This window comes from Zea mays, chromosome 8 (assembly GCF_902167145.1).
Source record: "Zea mays cultivar B73 chromosome 8, Zm-B73-REFERENCE-NAM-5.0, whole genome shotgun sequence".
NCBI lineage: Eukaryota > Viridiplantae > Streptophyta > Magnoliopsida > Poales > Poaceae > Zea > Zea mays.
Window position 1 is genome coordinate 100066843 of NC_050103.1, and position 13271 is coordinate 100080113.

Sequence of the window (13271 nt, forward strand, 5' to 3'; positions counted from 1 at the left end):
ATAACGGGTAAGAATTCATCTGACTCCAGAAGATTCACTAAATAAAATCTTATCCGAATATTATGGTCAATCTTATTTTGGTTCGACACTTTTGTACATCTTTTAGAACTTAATTTCAGTCTCAATCTCGTGTTTGGTTCATTCTGTTTGCATCTTATCCGAACCCGATATTATCCGAGACAAAGAGATTAACGTTTGATTTTATAGCAGATAATATTGGGTCGGAAAGTATAATCCGGATCGCCTACGTTACCAAGAAACCGTGCGCAAGATTAATAATTGGGATTATTCTTTAGTGTGCTATTCTAGTTAGAGAAATCAAATAGGTTCGAAAAACAGATAAATTTTTTATCTAGATTCAACTAAATTAATGGCGTCTCAATATCCTATCCTGATTGTGTTTTGGTCTGTTTAGTACCAGTATTCTTTGAGAAAGAAATAACAAAAGATCAAAATGGAAAATATACTGTTCTCTAGATTTTTATTAGTCACCGTTGAACTTCCTACCCTTGATATTTTTTTCCACTTCCTCCAGATTCCAGATTTTTGTTGCTGCTGCCTTATCCTCCTACTTCTCTCTCACGTCTTCTCTGATGCTTTCCTGTAGCTAGGGATGAAAGTGGTAATCCGAACTGTTAGAACAAATTTAATATTTTAAAATAGATATGTATAAAATTTGATGTTGATCTTTTCTTATGTTATCAAGCACATTAGTACAAATATAAATTAAATATTACATAAATTGTTTTATGTATTATTTGCTCCTTACAACACAAAAAGTTGAAAAAATTACCGAATTTGTTTCCGAATTCATACCGAAGTTTATATCTATTATTTGAGAAAATATAGGATGAATTTGAGGTTTACCTTTTATGAATCTTAACAAGCTGGATGTTAAAAACAAGAATACAAATTTATATTGTATATTCTATATCACAATCAAAGAAAAACGACTAAAAAACTGATTACCGAATAAATACCGTTTCCGATCGTTTTCATCCCTACCTGTAGCCAGCCTAAACCCACCGCTGAAGCTCCTGGCCGCACCGCATCTCTGTCTCTCGCGCCAGCAGCTGCATTCCCAGCTGCTCACCGCCGATCTTCGTCACTCCCCACCAGCACAACGCCGCTGGCCGTGGCTCATTTGCACCGGGTCTGAGCAGTTTGTCGCGAGTCTCTCCTCGTTCTGGTGGTCGCTCCCTCGTCGTTTCCCATAGCCGCTCGCATCGCTCGGTCCGGGCATCGACATCCTGTGTCGTCCACAGTTGGCTGGCCGAGCTTCTCACTCGTGCTCGGATCTGGCCACTAACACCCAGCCACACATCCTTCATCTCCGGCTCACCGAGCCCAACCCAAAGCCGTCGTGCGCCCCTGCTCCCTTTGCCGTCTCCAGCCGTCGTGGCGTCCTTAGTTCGTTCCGGCACCGTCGTCTTCAGCCTAGCTCGACCAAGCCACGCCGTTCCTCCCTTGCTCTTGTTCTAGGCTTGGACCGGCCATCGCTGCTCGCCTGATCGCGTGTGTTCATCGCGCAGCCTACTTATGCTCAGGTCTTCACCGCCAATGTTTTGGAGTTTGCCGTAACGCCGTACCGGCGTTCTATGTGCAGCGGGAGATCTTCGCAGGTTCACGCAGCTTCGTGGTAATTAATTTTGATGGCGATCTGCGTTACTTAGTGCTATGTTTGTTTCTTTGTGTGTTTGCGTGTAGGTTCATTCCCTATGGGGCATCACTGTTTGCGCTAAGCACGTTTGATTCCATCCAGTTCACTTGCATGCCAGGTGTTCGATGTTATGCCTTGAACCCGTGATCGTCGTGGTTCTTGTAGAATCTGGTCTGAGGTGTGGTGAGCTAGGTTGTTATTTTGTTAGTTGGTTGGGTCGGTAAGCTGGTCTATTATTCCTGTTAGCTAAATTGTGAAGCGAATGATGCGGTCGGTAGGATCAATCGGTGCCGCTTGTGTTTAGCTGATTTTTGCTTGTGTGGTGAAATTAGCTCTACTGTAGCACTCTTCGGATGTTCGTTAAAATGAGTGAAGTATAGATCATCGTCGAATTGCTATTATCAAATTGTTTTGGTATTGGTAAGTAGATGGGTTATTCATGATAGTTGGATCATTGAATAAATTAGTGTGTTAGTGCGATGATCCTTTATTTAGCAGAAGTGCGCTTGATAATTATGGCTAGATCCATTGTCGTGTTGGTGTACTGTTCCATGGCAATATAATTGTTTTTAGAATTATACAGTAGTCGAGTCAGAGGTTGAAGTCTAGAATTTTGAGGCAAATTTATGCGAAGAATATTGGTAAGCATGAGTGTTGTTTGATGAAGTCGATGATTTGCTCTGATAGTCGTTATATTCTATATTTAGTAATAGATTAGATGTCATGAATGAATGTTGATCATTACTCGAGTGTGTTTAAACTAGTTCTATTTTGCAAAGTATGGTATTTCGGTGGTGCGTAGGTTAAGTTTAGTATTTTAAGCAATTATCGATAAGTCTGTCGATGTTAATTGTGTTCAGCGCGCGTAAGATGAAGTCGATGTTCTACGTTAATGGTTAGTATAATCTATGTCTCTGATCGTTAACTGTCATAGTTAGATATTGATTAGTTAGATTTGTAGTCGTGACTAAATGTTTATTTTTATCTTGGTTGTGGTTACCCAAAATAATTAGGAAAGCAGTTTCACAGAACTTTACGTTGTATGATAATGTTCTACTTGTTAAATTAATGATAAATGAAATATTTAATTTAGCGGGTCTTATGCATAATAGCTGAGAATAGTAATTCTAGAAGCTAATGGAATGGTTTCTATTTTTAGTCTGAGTTTAAATATTGTGCTCTAGTCAAGAGAGATATGGTGCTTATAAATGGTTCGCTATGGTTTGCTGTTAGAATTGGATCCGATTAAGTTAGAATACCATAACTATAATTTTAATGTGACCTCGACATCTAGTAATTTCCTTTAAGTGCTATTATATGCCTCGCCGCTAAGTTTTTAATTTGCTATCGTGTAGCATTAATTAGGCTGGTGTTATTCCTGCTCATATTCATTCATGTGCACCATGCTTCTCATTAGGCATGTTAGCTGATCATGTGATATGGAGGACCAGAGCCAAGTCGACCCCAAGATGTCGTAAAGCAGGAACTACTCCGCATGGTGATGCTGATGGACGGACCTGAAGATGGACAGACGGAGTAAGTATCGGAACAAAAGTTGATCGCCAAGTGGACATCGTTTAACAAACACTAACCTAGTGTTCTTCTAGGCAAGCCCCGGTGCATGCAACCCCTTCCTTGTGTTTTAAATGATTTTTACACATTTTAAGTCTAGTGATATGTGCACTAGGTTTATAGGAGTTGCTTGGAAACCCTTTGCTGCATTTACTACCTTGATATCCATTCATGTTATAGGTACTTCTTTAGAAGTATCAAGTATTATTTACAAAAATGCTTAGCCCTGCTTAGATCTTGTGGATAGAGGTTGTCTTTTGCATTACTGCCTAGCTCAGGGGTTATCCTGAGGAAGGATGGCTTCTACCTGCAAGAATATTTTCATTGGGAGCATGGTGGGATCTTACTGCAAAGTTCCCTATAATGCTCTTTTCATCCTAAGGAACACAAACAATCCTATGGATGGAAGTACTTAAATCGGGACTTGGGCTAGGAACAGGTGATGTTCCGTCTAGGTTAATTAAGGGTTGGATGCGTATGTAGGCCTGTATGATCAAGGATTATCTTAACTGGCCACATGCCCTGGATATGGGACAGGGTAAGCTTGAACCCGGCTATTCCATACATGAACAGGCAATCACGCACTGGGAGTGGAGAGATGGTGAGAGTGGCACATTCCCTCCTGGCAAAGGACCGCCTAAAAGGGCTGGTGTGCTCTCGGGTGGCGCGGACCTGTTCATGCAGTGGAGGATCCGTGGGAATGGTAGACATATGCAAGAGTCACGAGAAACATATGTCGTGTGGTTAGAGATCCTCAGCTGAGTAAATCGATTCGGATCGCCGTTATATCCCCAGAGAGTGGAGACTTGATCTCCGACCTACAACCTAAGTCAGGATGTAAACATTATAAATAAAAATGATGTTGTATTGATGAGATGATGAAATTAGACTAGATGCAACCAGAGTCTATAAAATATTAAAAGTAAGGACTCACTTTAGTAAGCTATTTCTGCAAAAGTATCTAATTTGATTCTTGCTAAAGCCTTTTCCTTGAATCCTCTTAAAACCAACATACCCTTGTGAGTCTTTTCTTTAGTCGGGTAAGTCTTGCTGAGTACTTGCGTACTTAGGGTTTATTCCCATTGTTGCTGCATGTTACGAGTCACCTTGATTGTGATTGATGTTAAGCGCCGGTGGGCATGGCCTTCTTATAAGTCTAAGTAACTCTTCTATACTTCTTATTGAGGATGGTCACTTGAGCTAGCATATATTTTAAAACTATAAATAATTTATAACAGTTCAAAGTTATTTCTTTGAATCACTTTGTAATCACTCCGATCATGTACAATGCAAAGTTGATGTAACTTGTAAAATTTGGTAATAAGATTTCCGCTGCAAATTGTTGGTGTGTGATTTGTGTTTACTTAATCTTGTGATCCTGGTTGTAAGTGGTTTATCCAGGGTCCTTGGGACACTCGGACGGATCCTGTTAAGTTATCTGGTGCACATGCATAGCCGTCTGAGGTCTTCGAGACAAGGACAAGTGCATGTCGGCCCAATAACTTGGGAGGTTCTGCCACAGCATATACAGGCGCGCGAACCATCCTCTAGTTTTGCACGGACCGCCTGAAAGGGAAATATGGTTAACCTTTTCCTACGATTAATTTTGGTGGTTGATCGTAAACACAAACACATGGACTAACTAGTTTGCCAAGTATTCATGTATTACAGGTGCATAAAGGTTCAACACAAACTAATAAATATTCAAGTTACGGATCCAATTCAAAGGAGCAAAAAGAACCAAGTGTGCTGTGGTCTGGCGCACCGGACTGTCCGGTGTGCCACCGGACAGTGTCTGGTGCACTAGGACCATAAAGGGTCCAACCAGCCACTCTTGGGAAAACTCGGGCGCACTCCGCTATAATTCACCGGACTATCCGATGTGCCACCGGACTGTCCGGTGCGCCAGCGGGCAACGGCTATCCAACACGCAACGGTCGACTCTGACGGGAGCTACAGTGCAGCACAGTGCGCAGTAGAAGTCAGAGCGCAGAAGTCAGAGAGCATCGGACTATCCAGTGTGGCATCGGACTGTCCGGTGCCGCAAGAGGACAAAGCCCCTCAAGGGTCGACCGGGCTCCAGACCCTAACGGTTGGATGACGTGGGGGCGCACCGAACAGCCTACAGTGCCTGTCCGGTGGCGCACCGGACTGTCTGGTGCGCCCATCGCCAGTAGCCGCCCCAATGGCTACTTTGGTGGTTGAGGGCTATAAATACGCCCCAACCACCACAACTCCAAGCATCCAAGTTTTCTGAACATCACATTCAATACAAGAGCTCTAGAATTCACTCCAAGACACAATACAAAAGATCAAATCCTCTCCGAGTCCCAAAATCACTCCAAACACTTAGTGGCTTGTGAGAAAGAGATTTTTGTGTTCATTTGAGTTCTTGTCGCTTGGATTGGCTTTATTCTTTTCCCATTCTTATTCTCAAGTTCTTTGTAAGCGAGGCAAGACACACCAAGTGTGTGGTGGTCCTTGCGGGGTCTTAGTGACCCATGAGATTAAGGAAGAAGGCTCACTCGGTCTAGGTGATAGTTTGAGAGAGGGAAAGGGTTGGAATAGACCCGATCTTTGTGACCTCCTCAATGGGGACTAGGTTCTTTGGAATCGAACCTGGGTAAAACAAATCACCGTGTTCATTCGCTTGATTTCCATTTGATTTGTTTTCCCCCACTCTCCTGGACTTGATTTTAGTTCTAACGTTAACCCCGACTTGTAGTGTGTGTTTAAAGTTGTAAATTTCAGATTACGCCTATTCACCCCCCTCTAGGCAACTTTCAATTGGTATTAGAGCCTGATGCTTCATTAAGAGTCTAACAACTCGAAGTGATGTCGGGAGAACACGCCAAGAGGGAGATCATGACCGGCGACAAGCTCACAAGCTCGAGGAGAACCCTTTCAAGGGAGTCTGGCCACAAACATAAGGAGGAATCCTCTTCCTCCAACAAGATGCATCGGAAGGGTGACAAGAAGAAAAAGATGAAGAAGGTGGTCTACTACGAGACCGACTCTTCGTCACCCTCCACATCATCAAGCTCTGACTCGTCCGTGGCTTCTAAGCGCCATGAGCGCAAGAAGTATAGTAAGATGCCCCTACGCTATCCTCGTATTTCTAAGCGCGCTCCATTACTTTTCGTTCCCTTAGGCAAACCACCATATTTTGATGGTGAAGATTATTGTATGTGGAGTGATAAAATGAGGCATCACCTAACCTCACTCCACGAAAGCATATGTGACATAGTTGAATTTGGAGCACAGGTACCCCAAGTGGGGGACAAGGACTACGACTCAGACGAGGCCGCCCAAATTAGGCACTTTAACTCCCAAGCCACGTCTATACTCCTCGCCTCCTTGTGTCGAGAGGAGTATAATAAGGTGCAAGGGTTAAAGAGCGCTAAAGAAATTTGGGACGTCCTCAAAACGACACACGAAGGGGACGAGGTGACTAAGATCACCAAGCGCGAGACGATCGAGGGGGAACTCGGTCGATTCATCCTCAACAAAGGAGAAGAGCCATAAGTGATGTATAATCGGCTCAAGACAATGGTGAACTAAGTGCGCAACCTCGGGAGCACCAAATGGGATGACCATGAAATGGTCAAGATTATTCTAAGATCCCTCGTTTTTCGTAATCCTACTCAAGTTCAACTAATACGTGGGGATCCTAGATATAAACTAATGTCTCCCAAGGAAGTGATAGGCAAGTTTGTGAGCTTTGAACTTATGATCAAAGACTCCAAACACATCGTCAACTTGGAGCAAGACGCCACCTTCACACCCGAGGTGCAACCCGTCGCATTCAAAGCGACGGAAGAAGAAAAGAGGGAGTCTACACCAAGTAGGCTTCCAATCGACGCCTCCAAGCTCGACAACGAGGAGATGGTGCTCATCATCAAGAGTTTCTGCCAAATCCTCAAGCAAAGGAGGGGGAAGGACTACAAACCCCGCTCCAAAAGGGTGTGCTACAAATGTGGTAAGCCCGGTCATTTCATTGTCAAATGTCCAATGTCAAGTGAAAGTGACAAGGATGACAACAAGAAGGGGAAGAAGAAGGAAAAGAAGAGGTACTACAAGAAGAAGGGCGGCAATGCCCACGTGTGTCGGGAATGGGACTCCGACGAGAGCTCCACCGACTCCTCCGAAGAGGACGCCGCCAACATCGCTGTCAACAAGGGTCTCCTCTTCCTCAACGTCGGCCACAAATGTTTCATGGCTAAGGACGGCAAGAAAAAGAAGGTACACTCTAGAGCCACCCCCAAATATACAACATCTAGTGATGAGGGTAGCTCTAGTGAAAATTGAAAGGGAAATAAGGTTTAACCTTTTCCTATAAATAATTTTGGTGGTTGAATTCCCAACACAAATAATTGGACTAACTAGTTTGCTCTAGATTATATATTCTACAGGTGCATAAAGGTTCAACACAAACCAATAAAAGATCAAAGTTAGGGTTCAAAAGCAAAGGAGCAAAGGAACCGAAGGGTGCCCTGGTCTGGCGCATCGGACTGTCCGGTGTGTGTGACACCCCAGGTGTCAGTTTCGTGTTATGTCGGGAGATTTGTCCCTAACTTGAATGCTCAGTGAAAAAAAATTCTATTTCTCGCTCGCGTATGTCTCTGATTCTCCAAACTATTCGTACACATATCACCGAATTCGGAGTTATTCAGTCTCACAGAAGACCGAATTCGGAGCCTATTAAAACTTTTATTCTCGGAACGAATGCAAACTCGATAGTCAACCTCGAATTATAAATCTCATCTGAAGCTCATTAAATCAAACTCTTGACGGCTGTTATTTGCTCTGAGCCCGAGACCAATTCCTCAAACTTCGATCAATGTCTGACTATTTTATTCGAGTCCGTACTCTCAAACGGAATACTCAATATGTCGTCCTCCAATCAATTTTATCCGACTTGGCCAAATATCTCTATGTCCGAACCAAACTCAAAACCCGCTTCGACAGTGCTTTTTAAATATCACGATTCGCTTTCTCCGACTAAAAATCCAAGTCGACCAAAAGTTTGAGAGAAACATCTGTTTCAAAATTTTTTGTGCGAGAAAATTTCAAAGCGGAATCTCTAATGTGCTGTCCTCAAATAAATTCTTATCCGACTCGGCTTAATACCTCTGCGTTCGGTCCGAAATTCAAAAATCTATCGGCAACGATTTTTATTAATCCAACCCGCCTTATCTCGATCACGAATCTGAAGCCGATCAGTCTCAATTCATTTTATTCCTAATTGGGCACGAGGAATTAATTTCCGAGCGTCGCTATACAAATCAAATTCCTAGTACGGATAATCCTTCGTTCTGTCCGACCGAGCACTAGCTCGCTCTGTCTTTGCACAGACGATTTCCGCGGTAGCATTTTTATTCCGGAAAAGAATTAGCGCAGCCAATTTAGTGTATTGGGCCAAGCCCATTCCAGCCCAATTGGCCCACTAACAAACCCTAGCCCTAGCACATGCCTATAAATAAGAGCCCTATCCCTTGCAAGTTGGAGAAAATTTCCACTCCCTACCCCTAGCCGCCACAACCTTTCTCCCTCTCCTCCTTTCAGCCGACGCACACAGCCACTTCTCGCTGTTCACAAGCGCATGGAGCAGCTGCGGCTCCACCTCCCTGCTCCTCTCTCCGTGGTGACGTCCAGCACCTTTCCATGGACGCCTCCCTCCCCAAGCTCCAAGGCGCACAGGGCAGCAGCACCTTCATTCCCCATGGATCCATGGTGCTGGGAGTTTTTTCCCCATTGCTAGAATTTGTTGCAGCCTTCCCATGCACAGGTTCCAGCCATGGCCGACCTCCTTTCTTCCTCCCTATTCCCGGCAGTAGCACGCCAGCACAGGGACAACGACTTCCATGGCCGGCGCCCCAAGCTCCAGCCCCTCCCTGCGAGCTCCCTCCTCCCGCTGCTCGGTACCCTGAGCTCCTGCTCTTCTCCCATGGAGGGCGTCCAGAAATTTTTCCAGCGCCTTCACTATTCATCTTCCTCCCAGCAGGCCCAGCTTGCTGTTCCCCTGCTCCATGGCACCCCTGCAATATTCCCCTTCCTCCCCCTCGGCTCCCCCATCCGGGCACCCAAGCAGCGCCTTTCCTTGCCCCTCTCTGTCCCCAGCGACAAGCAGCGGCACTCCCTCCCAAGGACAGCGCCCCTATTTCCCTCTCTCGGCAGCGCAGCTCCTCGCAACCGAGCTTCCCCCGCAGCCCCTCAACATCGACGTGTCATAGGTGTTCGACGGAATGCTCGTGGGAAATATTATGTTGTACGCAGCAGCCCCGACGTCTTCGCGCGCTGTCGGCTCGCTGTTGCGTGAAGCCCAGTGGACAGCACGTCGTCGACGTTCACCGGTGGGTTGCTGTTTTTGCGCAGCCCCAATGTCATCGTCGTTCACCCCCGGTGAGACCGCGACGATCCTTGTTCGATTCCGCATCGGCGTTATTTTCATATGATTAATTGTGTATGTGTGCTGTTTTATTTTTGTTTTGTGGAGGAGGGGCACCCCGTGTTTTGCGAGGAGAAGGCAAGCCGCTCAACACTCGTCGGATGTTCGGAGCGATGCACAAATCGGAATCGTCATCGTCCTTACAAACACCGATTGGGTTTGTTTATGGTGAGCCGATGCATGTCTCTCTCTCGATCGACTCGATTAATAAATTGAATGGATGTGCGTAAAAATGTTTTGGTTATACGCATTGGTGGGATCGCGTTTACGATTGGAGAACAAGAGGTTATTTGATGTGTGCGATTTGTAGTTAGTCTAATTAGGTTTTGATCGATGATGTGCATGTGTGATTATGTGTGTGAAAATACCTTTGTATGAATGGAAGCGTGGAGAAGAAAATGAAGTAGAAAAGAAGTCGGATGTTTTTATAATTTGATAGGAAAATATGCGGTGCGTTGTTTGATGCGAAGAATTAGTTACAAAATGCGGATTATGTGTTGGGGAATGCATCGATAGGCATCTATGTGAAAAGTGTAATTGTTTTATGCATGTGATCGATGATTGGGATAGTCGAGGCAAATGAGGTGTATGATTAATCCTGTTGGAATCACTAGTGCGGTTGATGTCTTGTGCGTAATATAGGAACACGTATGTGCGTGTGTGTCGTGGTGTATATTATAGTGGTGGTGGCGTAAGGTATTTGATTGAGGTGTGCGGGTATATGCCGTAATGTGGTTATACTCGCGACGAGGAAAGATGTATGTATTGTATAACATAACGTTTAGGTTGCTGTCGTATAATCGAATAAAGGATGCACATGATGGTCATGTGACTAAAGAGTGGTGTAGTGGCAAAGAGAGAAGTAAGTTTAATATTTTTAAAACGATTAGTTGATAGCATCTATCGGTGTCGTCATGCTTTCTATTGTATGGCGGATCGATGCCTTGCTTGGTTAGTTATTGCATTCCATTCTCTTTGGATAAATAAATGTCTTGTTGATCGATTAGAGGGCTGATATGAGTGTTATCGCAGCCCAATAATTATTGAAGGCGAGTAGCGTTCATGAGTCAGTCCTTGTTAAAATTGAAGAACAATCCGATAACATATGCACATAAGTGCTTTAGGTTCTTCAGTAGCCAATGTAAGTCTTATGGAGTTGTACGCCATATGTAAATGCCTCTAGGTTAGACCCCAACAATGTGCTGTTTTAGGTGGCTGGTGTGTTAACTAAATTAAGTTGAGCCATGGGTAAGAAACGCTGATTAATCTGCTCCAAACCATGTTTTGAGTTGCGATGTCTAAAATAGTTTGCTAAGTCTTATTCTGTGATTAGCCAACTCATGTTAAGTAGGAGTCGATTTCGTTGAGTGATTGTTATATATATCCTGTGTCTCGGATCTCGATAATAATAGGCTAGTCAACAAGTATGTTGTATAGCGGCCTAGGTTGTTGCTTTGGTTAACCAACTTGCTAGATGGCTTTGGTTAAGCTCATAGTCACGATGATTTGCTTGTTGTAGTCTAGATGCGCATGGTTATGGTCGCGGGTAAAAATTAGTAGTGCTCATGTGGTGTCTAAGCTAAAATACGAACTAGTGGGTGAAAAGCGTTTTGATATACATATATGCCGGATTTGATGATTGTGGTGAATGTTTTGATTAATGGTGTATGGTAGTTCTAGCGCGCGAAATAACTTGTATAAAAATTAGTAAGTCTACTTGTTGGTCCTAATTTGATTAATTTAACTCTAACAAATGGTAAAGCGTTAGAATAATTCAAGTCTCTAGAACGCGGAAATTCTTGAATTGTATAGGAGCTGAAATGTATTGATTGCTGTTTTGGGCTGCACGTACTGTTTTCGGTGTGTTGTATGTTTGATGAACTAAATTATGTTTTCTGTAGATATGTGCTATAGAAAAGTGGTATATAACTTTATTATCTTACTTGTGTTAAAATTTGACAGTCATAAGTCTGATCGTTTAGGAGTTATGCTTTTTACGAATTCAGTAACTGAATCTGTCTAAATTCTGTACAGATTTCAGAAACTGTATTGTTTGCTTAATTTAATGTTGCAATCTGTTCATGGTCGTTATAAGAAAGTTGTAGATGCTTTTCTGATCTTGCTTGTGTTAAAATTTCATAACCATAGGACTGATAGTTTAAGAGTTATGAATTTTACAAACTGGTTGCTGTGTTCTGTCCTCTGTCAGAACAGATTTCAAAAACTGTAATGTTTGATTTGATTAAACCTGGAATCACTTCTTAGTGATTATAAAAGTTATGTAGTGCTTTTTCAAAGCTTTCCAAAAAGTCTTGGATCACTATTTTTGGTGGTCTGAAGGTTAAGTTATGAATGTTTAAAGTGAGAAGACTGAATCTGTCTAGTTCTGGACAGCAAAGTCTTCTAGTGTATTTTATCCTTAGTTAAATATTGAATCACCTTAAGATGTTTATAAATGGTATGTAAACAATTTCATTACCTTTCCAGAAAGTCTAGGATCAATTTGTTTGGATGTCTGAATCTTTAGTTGTGAATTTTTGAAGTTGCAAGTCTGAATGTGTCCAAATCTGGACAGAGCTGCTGTGTTTCCACAATTCAACCTTGCTAAGTGTTGAATCATGTTGTGATGAAAATACCAAAGTTGTAGTTCACTTTTTCAGCTTTCCAGAAAGTCCTAGTTTGATATTTTTGGACTAATAATTGAAGAGTTATAATTAAAACAAGTGACTACTGTATTGCTGTCCAAAAATTCTGCTAGTGCTTATTTGATTGTTAGTTCACCCTTTTTGGCTAAAAATGGTTGGTTAACACTAAATTAAAATAGACCTGCCATGACTAAGCTTAATAATACAAGTGTGTCATGTTTTATATGTTTCTTCTCTAGTTGAATGTGATATAGGAGTTTCATAGACATTGATGCCTAGGTCCTTTTTAAACTTACATTGTCTTGGTTGCTCTTGCGTAGTCGATAGGAGAACAAATGAATGACTAAGGTGAGCGTAGTAAATGCGTGTACTTGTGATGTTATTTTTGTGTTGTGTAAGGACATAAAATATTTGTCGTCTTTTAATGGTGTTAATGTTGAACGCCGATAACGTGTAGATAACTAATGCTAGCGTGTGGTTGTTATGGTGTCTTACAATTTAATGTCTAGTTCGCTACTGTGTATTTGTATATCTTGTGTTACTTTCATTATATTCATACATATGCATCTTGCATCTCATTTAGGACCGAGAGATGATGATCGTGCAAGTGAAGTGGTGCCAACCACAAGAAGCAGTTGGTGGACGACCTGAACAATGATGGACTTAACCAGTGGATGCTCGCCAAGCGAGTACCTCCCCAAGCAAACACTATCTAAGTGTTAAACTAAAGGCAAGCCCCGGTTTATGCATAACCTGTTATTCATGCTATTTTACTATACTTAATGATTGTAGGATTGAATGTGCACTTAAGTGTAGGAGTTGTTTGAAACCTTAGTTGCATGATCTCAGGAATCCTTTTGAGATGGATACTAGTATGCTAGGTCGAGTAGCTGCTTTATTTAATTAGGATCTCAGTAGAAGACGAGTGATTTTTCTAGCGCTCACA

At 42.8% G+C, this 13271-nt stretch overlaps 1 protein-coding gene and 1 long non-coding RNA gene across 2 annotated transcripts; one reads left to right on the forward strand and one right to left on the reverse strand.

The window, feature by feature from the left end:
* Positions 1-344: 344 nt before the first annotated feature.
* Positions 345-1256, reverse strand: LOC103635601 (uncharacterized). Its single transcript, XR_557500.1, has 2 exons — positions 1006-1256; positions 345-607 (listed from the first exon to the last, which is right to left on the reverse strand). It is a non-coding gene; the product is annotated as an uncharacterized lncRNA (long non-coding RNA).
* A 7502-nt stretch (positions 1257-8758) lies between these two features.
* On the forward strand, positions 8759-13055 carry LOC118473121 (uncharacterized). Its single transcript, XM_035961739.1, has 3 exons — positions 8759-9634; positions 9729-9848; positions 12909-13055. The coding sequence occupies exons 1-3, from the start codon at positions 8897-8899 to the stop codon at positions 12981-12983; spliced, it is 933 nt and encodes a 310-aa protein (XP_035817632.1). The 5' UTR covers positions 8759-8896; the 3' UTR covers positions 12984-13055.
* The last annotated feature ends 216 nt before the right edge of the window (positions 13056-13271 follow it).